The sequence below is a fragment of the Manacus candei genome, unplaced genomic scaffold (genome assembly GCF_025592945.1).
Source record: "Manacus candei isolate 608988 ecotype Guabito, Panama unplaced genomic scaffold, ASM2559294v1 h1tg000060l, whole genome shotgun sequence".
Taxonomy (NCBI): Eukaryota; Metazoa; Chordata; class Aves; order Passeriformes; family Pipridae; genus Manacus; species Manacus candei.
The window spans coordinates 8,823,283-8,838,166 of record NW_026138108.1 but is presented as its reverse complement, the minus strand read 5'-3'; the positions used below and the strand labels follow the sequence as shown (position 1 = coordinate 8,838,166).

The 14,884-nt window shown below is 44.0% G+C and overlaps 1 protein-coding gene across 4 annotated transcripts in view; it reads left to right on the top strand.

The window, feature by feature from the left end:
• The window catches only part of LMO1 (LIM domain only 1), a 96,684-nt gene that overhangs the window by 42,838 nt on the left and 38,962 nt on the right, over nt 1–14,884 (top strand). For all 4 annotated transcript variants that reach the window (XM_051804264.1, XM_051804262.1, XM_051804261.1 and 1 more), the window contains 2 exons: nt 1,787–2,000; nt 13,153–13,278. In XM_051804264.1, coding sequence (XP_051660224.1) covers nt 1,787–2,000; nt 13,153–13,278 — 340 coding nt within the window. The remainder of the gene's footprint in view (nt 1–1,786; nt 2,001–13,152; nt 13,279–14,884) is intronic.

The window sequence follows — 14,884 nt, the reverse complement described above, 5'->3', positions numbered from 1 at the left end:
GTCACTTCCCTGTCTTCTCCCTCTTTCCAAATGTGTGTTTCTCTGTGGCTGTGTATGTGGAATTTCTCTCTCGGTAGCATTAGAGGTTGCATGTGTGGCAGTCTAACACAGATGTAAGTTTTCACTTAAGTTTTGGCGATTTGTCACTGGTGTCAAGAGTTTGCTCGTAGAGACTTTGTGAGCGGGTTTCAAGTGTGCTGCAGCAGAGGGCAGGCGGGTTCTTTAAGCCTGTAGAGTTTTTTGAATGTTACTTGACCTGTCTCCGTGCTGCTGAGACCACTTTGATTACAAATGGATCAATACCTCGCTGTTTGTGTAGAGGTGTCTTAAGTGCTATTGTCATCTGCTCGCAGCTCTGATGAAGCAATTATTACTGTAGGAGTGGTGGGTTTACATGTGCTGACCATTAGGCACTCTCAGGTCACCCTGGCTTTTAAGGAAAGCAGCGAATGTCACGAGAGTGGCACTGACTCGTCCTCTCTAGTTAAGGGATTGTTAATAATTCCATTATCAAACTGCTTCTTTCTGGAACATCCAGTGCTTCCTACAGAAATGGCAGATTAACTTTGTCTAAGAGTATATAGCCAGTGACACCTGCTGCTGTGGCCCTCTCATCATCTCTGCGTTGGTTAAGCCCACAGTGTATTTGTTACAGGCCCAGCATTGCCATTTTCAGTGATTGACACCAGTAAAAATAAAAATTGTAACAAAGTAAAATGAAGGCTCCAGAGAAAATGGAATTCTGGCATAGCAGTGAATACTTCTGTCATCATTTCCTGTCCCTGTCCTCCCTCACAGTACAATCCTTGTTTATTTTTCCACCTTGCCTGTTGATTCCATAAAATCCTTTCTTGCCCCCCTCTTAAACTGAGAAGGCTGATGGGTTTCACAGTTGTGTCAGTGCTCACAAGGGAGGCACTTGTTGCTTGGAGGAGAGGAAAAAGCTGGAGACAGCACTGTGAGGATGGTAGCCACAGCAAGTCTCCACCAGCCTCATGACTTGGAAGTCCTGTCACCACCTCATACTCAGCTAGCTCATTCTTGCTTTGCGGTCCCAGCAGGGTTTTCCAGGGAGGAAGCAACTCCTGGCTTTTCACTACCTTCTCCAGTGATACAAGAGGAGGAGGAAAGCTCTAGTTTGCCTAAGGAGTGTGGTTTCAGTAGTGGCAGGGGGGCACTGGTTGGGTTATTCTCAGCACTCCTCAGGGACTTTTGAATCACACTGATTTTGGAGCAGCCCCTGGACTGCTTTAGCTTCCGGTGAGGCCTCTGTCACCAGTGGGGTTCACAAGAGAGGAAAAACGGTGGTCTACCACATCTTTTTATACCCCCTCCTCTCCTTTCCCCATCAAACTTGATCCAGCCAAGATGTTGGACTGGGGGTATGTGCAGTGGTGGCCCTTCTGATCTTTGTAATTGCCTTTGGCAGGTAATTAACAACACAAGGGTACTGGTAATGAGGGGAAAAGCAAATGTTGATATTGCAACCAGTTTATTCTGCTGCAAGATGTTAATTACAAAAAGTCTGGTGCGTTGTGTCAGCCCTACCCTCAGGAAAAAAGGGCTTTGTTCTTGCAAGCGTCACACTCCCACTTAGCCCCTGACAGCAGATGAAGTTAAAATTCCTTTGACTGTCAGCTTCTTGCAGCGTGAGCTTGATGTAATGAAACCAGCAGCAGTGTTTGCTCACAGATCTACCTATAGCTCACAGTGCTACCCCAAATGCCGGTAACCTATCCGAGCTGTCTGGATATCCTCTCAGTGAAATGCTTTGTTTGCGTTGCAGGTGTGCCGATGTTATCCGTACAACCCAAAGGGAAGCAGAAGGGCTGTGCTGGCTGCAACCGAAAGATCAAGGACCGGTACCTGCTGAAGGCTCTGGATAAGTATTGGCATGAAGACTGTTTGAAGTGTGCCTGCTGTGACTGTCGTCTTGGAGAGGTTGGATCAACTCTTTACACAAAAGCAAATCTCATTCTTTGCCGCAGAGATTACCTGAGGTAAATAGAGGAACGTACTGTGGGCTCTTCCCAAAGCCTCTCAGCATGCTGCCAGCTGTCTGCGTTTCTAAACCTCTCCTATGAAAACATGTGCTTGTGCATGGTCAGCCCTGCCCAGAAGAGACTAGAGTTTCTTCCTCTGCCTAAGCATGGCTTTTTATTTGCACTTAAGGTATTTTGTAGTCAGGGAGGTGGAACTCTGTTTTTAGGTGAAGGTAGAAGAAGAAAGTCATGACTTAACTCTACTTCTTCTTATTATGAACCACCAAGAGCAAACAGTGCTTGCTGAGTAAATTAGGAAAAGACTGTTAATTCTTCTTGCATATCTCTGATGCTATACTCCTGCATATTGACTGAGACCTGACCAAACCTTTACCTTTTCTTTTTCAGTCATAGCTTTTAGACAGGCTTCTTGTGCTTCTATTGAGTAAGGTTCCTCCCAAGAGGCTCTTGTCCCTTCCCTAACTAAACAAAGTAAAACACAAAAATTACAGATCAACTTCAAAAAAAATTTTCTTTATGAGGAAATCAGCAGAGACCATTACTAACTGTGAGTTACAACTATCCTGTCAGTGTGTGTCTGCAATACATGGGGCTTTTTGCCTCCTGTGTATGGGGGTTTTGTATATATAAACTTTATATATGTATACTTTATATAAACACAAATGAATATTAATAAGACAGCAGGCCTAATGCAAACATTCTTATGAGGGTCACACTGCAAAACACTCTGAGTTTTGCTTTGTTTTTCCTTTGGAAGAATGTACTTGATCTCCAACTAATGTGTGTATTTTCTTTTTATTTTTCTAAAGCACTGATAGCATTTCCCATGCAACCTCAAACAGCAAAACATCTGAAGCAAAAACAAATCCAACACATGGTTCTAAGATAAGGGAGGTAAAATACCATCTAACCTTGTAGTCCAGATGTTGACTAGACTAGTGTCAATGATCAGATGTTTCATGTCTTTCAATGTAAAATGTATTTCAGAAAATATTTAGTAAATTTTTTCTTAGTAAACTTGAACAAACACGTTTCTCCTTCTAAAGATGAGAGATAGAGCACTGAGCCAAACAGAAGAGATGAGTCCCTTAGCTGCCATATGGGAGCTGTCACCTTGCCTTCTGGCCAGGCAGTGTACAGGAGCATCCTGCCCACATGAAGATTTTTGCTCCTGCTGGAGCTGAAATTCTTCAGGGCACACATGAAATGTCCCAGCTGAAATTCTGCCACACAGACAGCAGTCACAGGTCCACACCTGGTTAGGTGGGATACATTCCCAAAATCTAAGTGAAGAGGAGCTTGGGTAAGGGTGAATACATCCGAAGGGGAAAAGACAGGATAAGCAGCCTTTGGGAAGATGGAAAAGGTGTGATGAGGAAATATGTAACTATCTTCACTATAGTGAAATAATTTTTGTACCTTGCCTAAGTTCTGAGTATTGACTAATGTCACAAGTCACTTGTGACAAGACACTCGTGGCACCCTCTCTGTGCTAATCTGAAAAAACTGAGCTCCAGAAGGTTCTTTAACACACTGATTTCTAACCTCAAATTAGAATCTTTGTGGTTCTCCTTCAGTTCAGCTGTACTCTTTTTGTGTCGTGGACGTAATTCTGATGTGTCAATGAAGAATATAAGTCTTTGATCTTCCCTTGTTGAGGAAGCTTTTCATCACAGTATCACAATTGGGTCATGCTAGGTACTATCACAAGGACCCCCAAAGTCTCTCAGGAGAACTACTTCCAGGAATAATCTTCTTTCCAGAAAAAATAGCTGCATTATTTTCCGGAGTATTTCTTTGTATACTTTATCTTGTTTATACATTATCTTTTCTTTTCTTTATCTTGTTTGCACCCAGCTTGCCAAGTGATCGAGGTCTCTCCATCTGTCATCCTCCATTTCATTATTTATCACCTCTCTGGAATTTGTCATTTGTGATCTTGAAAAAGTGTTGTGTCTGTGCTTTTTTTTTTCCTTTAATTTGACCCTAAAGGTAGATATTCAACTTTATTCTGCATGTAACAGAACCCTGCTAGAAATACTCAGCTGAGCAGTGTTTCCCATTTACATTTGCTTTTTGAGACCTATGAGCTACTCCATGTTTTGTCCATTTAATAAGCACATATTGATTTTGGTTTATTCTAGTTTCATAACAAAAATAATGTGTGGCATCAAATCAGACATGTTAAAGTGCCAAAGGACAGCACTATTGATGCTGCAAAGCTTAAAGAACCTTTTCATCACTGTAGTTGTAGAGCACTTTCTTTCCTTGGTTTATGCTGAAAATGCTGCTTTGAGGTGCTGCTCAATCTTCTCACTGACCCCTAGAGGATATGAATTTTCTGGGGCACACCAGAAGCCTGTGCTAGAGATGGAAAAGAAACCAGGCATTGCAGATCCCAAGGAAATGGCCCGTGTTCCAACTTTGAGAAGAGAGGGCAATTTATGACACGAAACATGAAAGGCAGCAATTGGGACTAGTGTTTGACCATGGCCATGCAGCTTCTGTCTCAGCAGCAGTTAAATGTGGCCTCTGAAACAAAGTTCTGTGCCTGAAAGAGGTCTCATAATACCTTTGTCTCCATTTTTTGTGTTAGAATAATTTCTGGCCCACCAAGGGGGAAGTCTGTTGCTATTTGTGCAGCATTTAAACTGCAGAGAAGACTTATGTGGCCTTTACCTTAAATATTTTCCCTCATCAGAATTTAGGACATTAAGAGCTTTGACCACTAGAAATATTTCTTATTTGATTTTCTGTTGGGAAGAACAGTATAATTGTCATATCCCAGGGAAATTGATGGAGAGTTGAATAGGAAAGAATAGCATTAATTCTGTAACACGGTTGTTAACTAGCATTCATTTGTTTAGCCAGCTTTATGGCTATCATGATTAGTGTGCTCACTAATAAGTAAATTTAGTTTATATTGGTTTTTTGGGAGGTTCTGCCAAACTGCTGTGTTCTGTTCTCCTCATGCTAAGGAATCCTTTCAGGCTGCTAGGATAGGAATAAGGGCATTGCTATGCAGTCCCATATTTTATGACAGTATAAAGCAATTTTTTTACTTTAAAACATCTTGTGTTGCCTTCTACACATAAATACTCTTTTCTTTCTCAATTTTAACTATTAATTCTATTATTAGAAGGAGCTAAAGCTGCCATCACCATCTTCTCTACTGTCTGTTCACTCCTGGTAATTTGAATTTTTCTTCTTGGAGAATTATCCGTAGCTATCATGATATAATTCCCTCACAGTTTTAGAGCTTCTATATACATTTTTTTACTCATTAAACAGCTCATGGTGTTTGGTCTGCTAGTCAAATTGTAGCCGAATTCATTTCTAAAAATAAGTTTTCATACTTCACACTGTAGTCACACCATAAAGGGAATGTTTTACCTGGAGAACACTCAGAGGAATTCCTTGTTGGCCACTTACTCTATATGTGAATATTGCACTGATATTTAGTAGGTCAACCATCATGTGAAAAATCGAAAGCAAGACTGATTCTGTACCCAGAAATGTAAATATATGCACCTTTTATATCTATAGTCCAAAAGGAGTATTGCAGTGTAACGACCAGAAGAAAAAACTGGTGTTTCATAATCTCTTTATAGACCAACATTTCTTTGAATTTGCCTGGGAGCTGATTGTGCTGTTTAGGAAAACACGTTTCATCCCCTGGTGAGATGTGCTGCCCACTCCCCTTGCTCCATCCCCAGTTCCCATCAGAGCCTGCAGCAGGACTGTCCCTGCCCGGGGCTGCACAGGCCCAGCACCAGCCACTGCTTCTCTCATTGCAGCGAAGGCTACAGTGTATGGGTGCTTCCCTTTAGACAGAAGGGGCTCCTGGAATATTTCGGGCAAATTAGAAATTCAGCTGAAGTGGTTGTTAATTTGTTGGTCTGAGACCTTCCTGTGCCACCCCTCCTGTGTGCAGGTACCGCTGAGCCATGGCCACTGCAGGGACTGGGTACAGGGATGAACTGGGCTCCTGTCACTGGCACAGGGCAGAGGGTCAGGACAGGAGCACGCCCAGCTCCTGCCCCAGTACAGGGCACTGCCTTGGAGCTGGCTTTGTCCTGGGTGTTGGCAGCACAATGGGCTGCCAGCCCTGTGTGCTGATCCTCAGTGGGTTTTTAGCAGAAATCTTTCCAGTGTGTCTCGGGAGCTGCTAGCAGACCATAGCCTGATCATTTGTTTCAAAAGATAAACTGTCGTCATTGCTTGTGAAGGAACATTTGTTAACCTTCACATTTCATAAAACACTTTCTTGCTCATTTTTTAATCATGAAAGATGAAATTGGATCTCGAGTTGTTATCCTTGTGGTATCACCTCAGTCTCCAGCTGTGTCTAGATGTATCTTTCAATACATTTCGCCTCGGCAAATAGATTTACCATTTGTTTCATAATCACAGTTCCAGCATTCCTACCTCTAATTATTTTTGATAAGCGAGTGCTATTGAAGAAACTGCTTCTGGGACAGAGCAGCTTAGCACGCAGCTCGGATGGCTCCTCGCAGCCCCCACGCAGCGATGTGTGTTTGTTCCGAGGCGTAATTAAACGTTCACCAAGCTCCGCTTCACAGGGACGGTTTGGGTGTTGCATCAGGATTTCCCGTGAGGAGCCGACAACTTAAATTTCACTGTGAAGTGCTGATGAAGAACGTGATTTTTCCTTTTTACTCAGCGTGGTGCCCTCACACGAGCAAAGGCGAGTCAGGCTTGCTTTGACAGGAGCAGAACTGTTGCTTCTGCGTGTTTGATATGCTGGTGTTGGGAAAGTTTTTCATCATTTAAACTGATTAGGGCCTTAATTAGACTCCAAAGAAAGCTCAAAACCTGCATTAAAAAATGATGGCAAATCAGTAAGAGAGAAGGGCTTTCTGGGAAACCCCAGTGCTGTTCTCAATGGGTTTCATGGAAATTCTTTTCACCCAGCTTCCCATGTGTTTTGATCAGTGCTGCAACCTGTGCCTGGCATTGGTTCCTCCAGCAAGCAGAGGAGCCCTGTGCACCCCTCAGCGCTGTTTGTATCACGCAGGCTTGAACTCCACCCTCGGCAGCTCCTAGTCCAAACAAGGTCAGCTGCCCAGTACTGGGCTTTCCAGTAGTTCGAAACTGGTTTTTGCTCTGCTCCAAATACCCCAGCAGGTTCATTCTGTTAATGAATCACTTTAGGAGCCCTTTAGATGAAGTGTTCTATATCTGGAAAATGTGCAGGGTTTAATTTGGTTGTGGGATAAGAGCAGTGATCTTGCACAAACGTAGGAGCTTGGGAGGATGTGGACAAATACCCTCCTCACGAGCTTCCCCAGGTCGGTAACAACAGCTCTGAGCCAAACCATTAAACCACGGTGGGACATGTAAGCACAAGCCCTCAGGAACTGAGATGTGCGTGCTGCAACGGGCAGAATTTAAGTTAATCTACCAAAGACATCACTAGTACTCAGAATGTAGCTTCAACCTGCAGAAGCTGCAACACCTTGGGAGGAGGAAGGAGAGTGTTTGGGACTTTTTCCCTCCAGAGAAGCATAAGGGTGCATGCATGCTCTGAGAGTATGCCCTGCCAGATTTTCAAAAGGGACACGTTTAGTGTGGGAAGGGGAGGTGTAAATGCAGTGTGGCTGAACAAATGGTATCTGCTCAGAGCCTAAAAATGTTGCTAAACTGAAGTGCTGCTCTTGCATCGCAACAGGGAGTGTCTTGCATGCTACATCGGACACTCTCACTTCTACACTTGGTGTCTATACAGATTAAGGAGGATTAATTAGGCTCAAAATACAATGTGTCTTGGCAACATTGCTGTGCTTTGTGATGTTAAAGTACAGAATTATTTTTTTCTCCATAGTAGCTGTTCCAGGAGTGTCTCACAGCCTGTGCTCATACTTTCTTTGTTCATTTGCTTTTTGCCCTTTTATTTCCATCTCCAAAACCCCTCAGTGAGAAGGAAAGCTTGTGGGGAGCAATTCTACCTGGCTGTGGTACACTAGCATGCTTCTAGCCCTTCCAGCTTTGCAGTTTTCTGACTGCTGTATTTAAAATCTAAGAGGACATTGTTGCACAAGTGTTCAGCAGTGCCAGAGAGAGCCAAGATGGGTTTAAGGTCAGTGGCTTCAGTTACACCATGAGAAAGGCTAGGGCAGGGGAGTAGGACTTGGACACCTCCTACCTGCTGAGTCTCAGCCCCACTGTGAATATCCTTTGAAAAATATGGAGGGAGAGGCCAAAGGAGTAAAAATAAGTGAACATTCAGATGTGTTCTTCAACTGAAAACAGAAACCCTTGAGCAACCTTGAAGTTTACAGCCAGTAATCTCTGAACTAGTGCGGTCACTGAGCCAGAGGGCTGTTTTGTACAGTGCTGGTTCAGCTCCTCCCGCTATGCTGTCTGTGAATGCCAAACCCTTTGGCATGCAAGACGTAAATTCTTTGGGATTGAACTTGAAGGCTTCATGAGGGGACAGCTTGACCAATTTCATTAGTATCAAAATGCATTTCTTTTCCTTCAGCTGACATGACTTCCCACTGTGGCACTTGACAACAGTGTCTTGGATAGGAGGGTGCACCAGATAATATTTATTCACAGTACTGAATCTCCTATCACTAAGGCTTTCTCTAATATTATGCAAAGGCTGATTACAGGCAAGTTGTCTGAAGTTACTTCTAAGCTTATTCTTTTTATCTTTTTAAGTGACGTTTAGGCTTTCCCTGCAATTATTGGTATATTCAGTACTTTGGTCAAATCAGACTTGTAGCTCAGCAGATTTCTAATATCCACAGATGGGAAAAGTACTGATTGCAAGCTGTCAAGAGCCATCTTCGCTGAAATACTAGTTGTTGGTTTGTTTCAAATGGTAGGGGCAAAACCTTTTCTTTTCATGATGATGAGTTTCAGGTATATAAAGCAAATCTTGTTCTACAGCAGGCCCTGATGAAGCTAGGAAATAAACAGCAGCAGGTATATAGGGAAGGTGTATGGGAAAACCTCTTTAACCTACTGGCTGGAGAGGATATGAGCATGGGGTTCAGTAGCTTTCCAAAAACTTGTATATCTGGATAATCTGGATACATAAATATGTAGAAAAATATGTAGTTGTACACAATATCTGCAAATGTAGATATTTATCTGTATTATTAAGTGTTTGGTCCTCTTTCAATTTATAATTCTTAACTTTTGGTGATTAAAAAAACCTCCTTTTTGAGGGGAATTAATAGTCTCAACTCAGCTGTTTAATTGTGAACTCATTTTGTTCTTGTGTTGTTTAAAAAAAAATCCGATTGACACTGCCAATCTATCCTTTCTGTACCACTCATTATTTATATGTGTCTGTCCTGCTTCCTCTTTTTTTTGTCTCCTGTGAAGTCAACAGCTCTAAAATTTTCACTTTCTGTGGAGGGAAGACTTTCTCCTTCTTTTTTGTTTACAAGCTAAAGTCAGACACAGGCTAGAGTGGGGAGAAGAAACAGGGATTCTCTCTTCATAGGCAGTGACTAAACCAGATTGATGTTCCTAGTGGTGACAGAAATAGGCAAGAAGGTTCTCACTTTAGACCCCCTGCACATTTTGGTTGAAGGAAAAATCTGTTAAGAGGTGCTAAACTTAACATGTTAATGAGACGTTCCTTACTGTTTTCCTACAGTAAAGAATCTTTACCATTCTCTTTTTCCCTAAAAAAATCTGCGGGGTTCTGTGACTTTATTATAGTTTGAATTAACTTCAGGTGTATTCATGGAGCTGTTGAGGTCTGCATCATCCTGCAGAGGACTGCTCTTTAGCCCAGACAAGACTCTATAAAAAACATCCTTTGACAGTTGCCTACTGCTTCCAGGGGCTCTCCCTTCTTTTTCCATTAATTCATTTGCATTCAGAGCTGCTCCTGTATGCCAATTAACTTTAATTTTTACTATACACACTGACATCAATGGCCAATGAGAAAAGAGCATAGCAGGGTTTTTAGTGTGCCCATAAACTACAGAAAATTGTCCTTGGACAAACTCCTGCTTTTAGGCTGGCTGACAACAATAGACATGGTGAAGTTCAGGCTAAGAGCCATTAAACATAATTACTATCACAGGGTAAAAGTTCAATTGTGCTAAATTTTAAATCTGCATAGTCTATGCTTATTTACAAGCTGGCTGGGTCTTCCTGTTACATAAGGGGGAATAAATCTGTACTTGAAAATTGTTGCCTTTTAACTTCAAAGGGAAGTGAAAAAATAGGGGGTTTAGAAGAAGAAAAACAACTACAAACTGAAAACTTTCCATATTTCCAGCTTCTTTTATGCCAATGGCTCCAAGCTGGTAAGTAGATGCTGAGCATCTTCCGACAGATGTTTCTAACGCGCTTAAACTTTGTGTGCGTGAATGTGTGAGAGAGTATTGCATCTGTTATGAAGGTATCTGGGGGACAGAATGCAGATCAGTTTGTTTATGTGGGGTTGTTTTAAATATGACCACAGACGGGGCTTAGGGTGGAAGATCTTTCTCCTGCTCCTTTTCTTCTCTCCCTCCTCTGATAATGTTGAGCTCCCCACCTCAGAAAGTTTCAGCTCAAGTAGCTTCTGGATCAGTAGATGTCAGAGGTGGCAGGTTTTCTGCAAGCAAACAAAACAGGCAAAAGCCTGTGCTCATTTTGTATTTTCTTCCAACAGGTTAAAAAAAAATAATGTTCACTAAGCTACAAGTTACAGCGTATTTTTAGAAGCACGGTGAATATACGGGGCTCTAAATCGCTCTCTGAAAAGCAGATTAAAATTAGGAAGTGCTAGAATAAGTGTGAAATGTTCATCTGTTGGAAGAGGGAGGGTATGAAGGACTGTGAAACTTGATAGAAGAGAAAAAGATTAACGTACTGACTAGCTGGAAGCTACATTTATGTAGACATTAGAAGGCAACACGATTTCAGCTGGACAGAACATAAGCTTCAGATCTTATGCAAACAGTCAAAGCTGTTTAACAATTGGTTTACCCCCAAAACCCCTGAAAGGAGACAGGTGAATACGATGCCAAATACATTTTTCATGTTTCTTAAGCTAACTGTTTAAATAGTTAAGTGAACATCTGTCCAAATTTCCCCATCATTTCCATTTAGAAAAGTCTCCTATTTGAAGGCTGAAGAAAAGCACCTGCTTAACAATGCAAATGGTGCTGTCTGGGGCCCCTTTATTTTGTTTAATCTAGATTGAGCTCCACACAACTGTGATGCTAATGAATAATGGATATTTTATACTTGTGCATGTAGCAGTGCTGGGCACAGAGCAAATCTAGGATTAACCTCCCAATTTCCCTGCCTAATGCATTTGACTCATTTTTTGAGTTTGCTGTGACTTGGGTACTCTAAAAACGGATGCCTGGTTTTATGGGAAATAGGAAAATCCTGGCAAAAGCTGTCAGGCTTTGCTTTGCCCAAGTGAGGTACTGTGGAAAGGGGCAGCTACGTTGAGGAATGGAGAGATATCTGTAACAATGGCTTGATTTGCGAGCAGGTGCTCAGTGAGAGCCAGGGCGTTTCAGGGTGGAGACCTGGACACTTTTCACTGCCACATTTTTTCAGTCTGATCTGCTGGCATTAGGCGGCCGAGCCCCGTGCTCAGCTGGCTCCCCTGCCTGCCTTCATATGATGGAATCATAGGGCAAAAAATTTTGGTACTCCCTCTGCAGATTTTCTGTCCTGCACGAGTGTTTCAGTTTGGTTTGCGTGGTTTAACTGTCGGGGAAAACGGAGTGCTGTTTCTTCACAGGAAGGCTTGGAGTTTTCCAGCCAGGCCTAATGAAAGACCACTGATACCACTTCTAAAGAAAAATAAGGGTAGCCTTTTTTTAAGCCGGAGAGCAAGCTGACTCCAGAATCACGGCACTGTGAGAGGGAGGGAGAGTTGTGGAGGTTTCTATAACACTGCTGGGTGTTTTAATTCACAATTACTGGCCAGTAATAATTAGTATTGATTAGCTTGGCAAATTGCAGGTTTAGAAATTGGTTATAGATTTTCCTGATGCTTCTCATCTCCGTGTTGTGGAATCAGCCAGAACCAATGGCTTGAAACAAACCATGAGCCCAAATCTGTCTGCGGGCAGTGACGCGTTGCATGCGCAGAGCTAATGGTCAGCAGGAATCGTACATCTTGAGGCCCATCGCCCCAAGAATACGATTTTTATCATCTTCTAGGCAAAGTAACTAACCCACATGCACATTGACCACAGTCTGGGGTGAGATTGGTTTTGTCAGCCTGTTGATCGGTGCTCCCAGCTGGTTCCTGCGGCCTTAGCCTCGCAGTGGCGTGGTGCCCCCGGCGTGCACAGGGGTCTGCAGGGACGCCTTGGAAAAGGGGGCTGGGGGCTGGGGAAAGGGTGCTGCAGTCTTGGTTGAGTCCCCCGGCAGGAGCTGTAACAGCAGCAGACATCTGGGGAGACAGATAGTGAAAGCCAAGATGAAAATGGCAAAGCTTCCAGTGCTGAAGGGCTGTCCTCGAGGACTGGGGAGCTGAAGTGGAACGGCTGAGCATGCTGTTCAGGCCGCCGTGGAAGGGCTTAGCTGGCTCCTGGGAGGGATGCGGATGTGGGAGAAGGGGGGCACAGCCAGGGGGGAGGGCTTGCTCTCCGAGATGCCTTGCAAAATACTGTGCGCTCATTGCAAGAGAAATTATGTTTTTTCTTTTTAAACAGCAGGTAAGTGAGGTTCTTCCCGAGCTCTACTATAGTGTTGCCTGCCAGGATTGGCAAAGTTTGCAGGACTTGTGAGTCTTGCTGCGAGAGGTGCCAGCCTGTCCCTCCACCAGGTTGTGGCCAAGCAGAGCAAACCCACGTGGAGGAGGATGGGCGGCTCCGAGCACTTTGCCCACTGCTGCAGAGAGGCAGATAGTTTTTGACTGAAATTTTGTGAGCCCCAAAATAGCGCTCCGAATGTTTAATGCTTTTCTTCATTAGACAGCAAATTAGCCCTAGGCTTGCAAACCAAATGAAGTTTCATCTCGACGATCAGAGCCTGCTCACCAGGCAGTTTTACCCCAAGTTCCCGCACGCTGGTTGGTCAGTGAAATGGAGACTGCAACTTCTATTTATTGGTGCAATACAGTATTTGATACTGCTAATTACACTTAATTAGTCCTTCCACCATTTAATTAAAATGGCTTCTAATGATTGTGCTTCTTTGGCAGGCTCTTTGGTACCACCGGGAATTGTGCTGCCTGCAGTAAACTGATCCCTGCCTTTGAGATGGTGATGAGGGCCAGAGATAATGTTTACCATTTGGACTGCTTTGCCTGTCAGCTCTGCAACCAGCGGTGAGGACACAGTTATTATACACACAAACTAATTTATACCTTTGCCTGCAAAATGGGGAAACATTTGATCCACACTACCTGTCTGGGGCTCACAGCCTGCTGGTGTGGCTCGGGCTGGTTTATTAGGCTGACCTGGGTGATGCATGTAAGTACCTGTAGCCCTTTTACTGCAAATCCCCTTGGAGCTGGTGGGAGTTGAAGGGGCAAGGGGGGGCACACAGGCAGAGACTGTATGCGGCACAGCTGCTGCTGAATAAAACAAACTGATTCAGCGTCCTTTCAGGATCTACCCTCTTTGCAGAATGCAGACGATGGAGAATGGACCTCCTCTGGCAAACTGATGTTATCTTGCTTAAATCACGTTTCTGACAGGCTCAAAACAGGGGATGGCAAAGAAGAAGGATAAAGAGAAGGGACAGGAAGGAGAAAAATACTCTAGCTAAGCCGTTTCCAACACTGGGAACAAATCCCTTTGGCTGTTGTGTAATTAACAGGAGATCTTGGTGGTATAATTTTGAGTAGGCCTTGTGTATTTCTGCTGGGTTTTACCCAGTGGAAAATGCACATTGAGGAGTATAATGAAGGGTCACGCACAGCGTTTTCACTTGGACTACCTGTAGCCAGTTGAATTTGGGAGGGCTGTGAAAAGTCTTCCTAGCAGTGTGTTTATTGGTCATTGTAGGCAGAATGGAAGCCCACAGAACCAGATGTGATATAGTGTCACCTTCTGATGCATCCATTTATCCATCCTTGTCTAAGACAGACATGAAACTGCTTGCTGTTCTTACTGCTTGTCTTGTCAGGCTGTAGTGGCTGCCCAGCGTCCAAGGCCTGTGCTGGGCTTCCTGTTCTGAATCTGTGGTTGTGTTTCCCAAAGATGAAACTAGGATGCCATGCTTCATCCCGTGGGGAGGTGTGAGAGATATGTGTGGGATAGGTGCGAGAAGATGGAGAACCCAGTTCCATAAAAGTCAAACTAAAACACTGACTTTGAAATTTGTTGCTTAACCTAGAAAAAAGTCACAGTGGGATGTCTCACGAAGCAGCCATACATGTTACATGTGTGGATGCAAACCTGCCACCTCCCCTCTAACCTTAGGCGACCCTGTCTGCTTCTCCTTCTGTGCCCTCTGACAGTGGCTTAGCCCTTGAGATGGATGGGGTTGCAGCTGGTTGGTGCCAGAGCACAGAAGAGGCGAATCGGGTGAGCCTTGTGTAGCCCAGGTGGCTTTACTCGATCGCCGGCTGAAGGCGGAGGCGGTGTTTATCCGAGGTACAAAACTCCCATTAATACTGTCGCCTCCACGGGCGCGGTGGCAGTGCTGGGGCGGCAGTGACATCTAGTGGCTCCTGGCCTTGGGCTCTCTCCAGAAGCTACACGAAATCTTTCAGTTGCCCAGTCTTGTTTTGTGACTTTTGAACATGCTCCTGCCACAGCCATGATCCCTGACCAGCAGCATGTGATTGCACAGAGGTGATACCCTAATTCCCCAAGATGCTCCTTCCACAGTGCTAAAATCACTGGTCAGTTCTGGGGTTTGTCTCCCGGTGCTGCTGGGCTCAGCCCTCAGGCTCAGTTCTCTTCACCCTGCTGATGAAGGCCAGG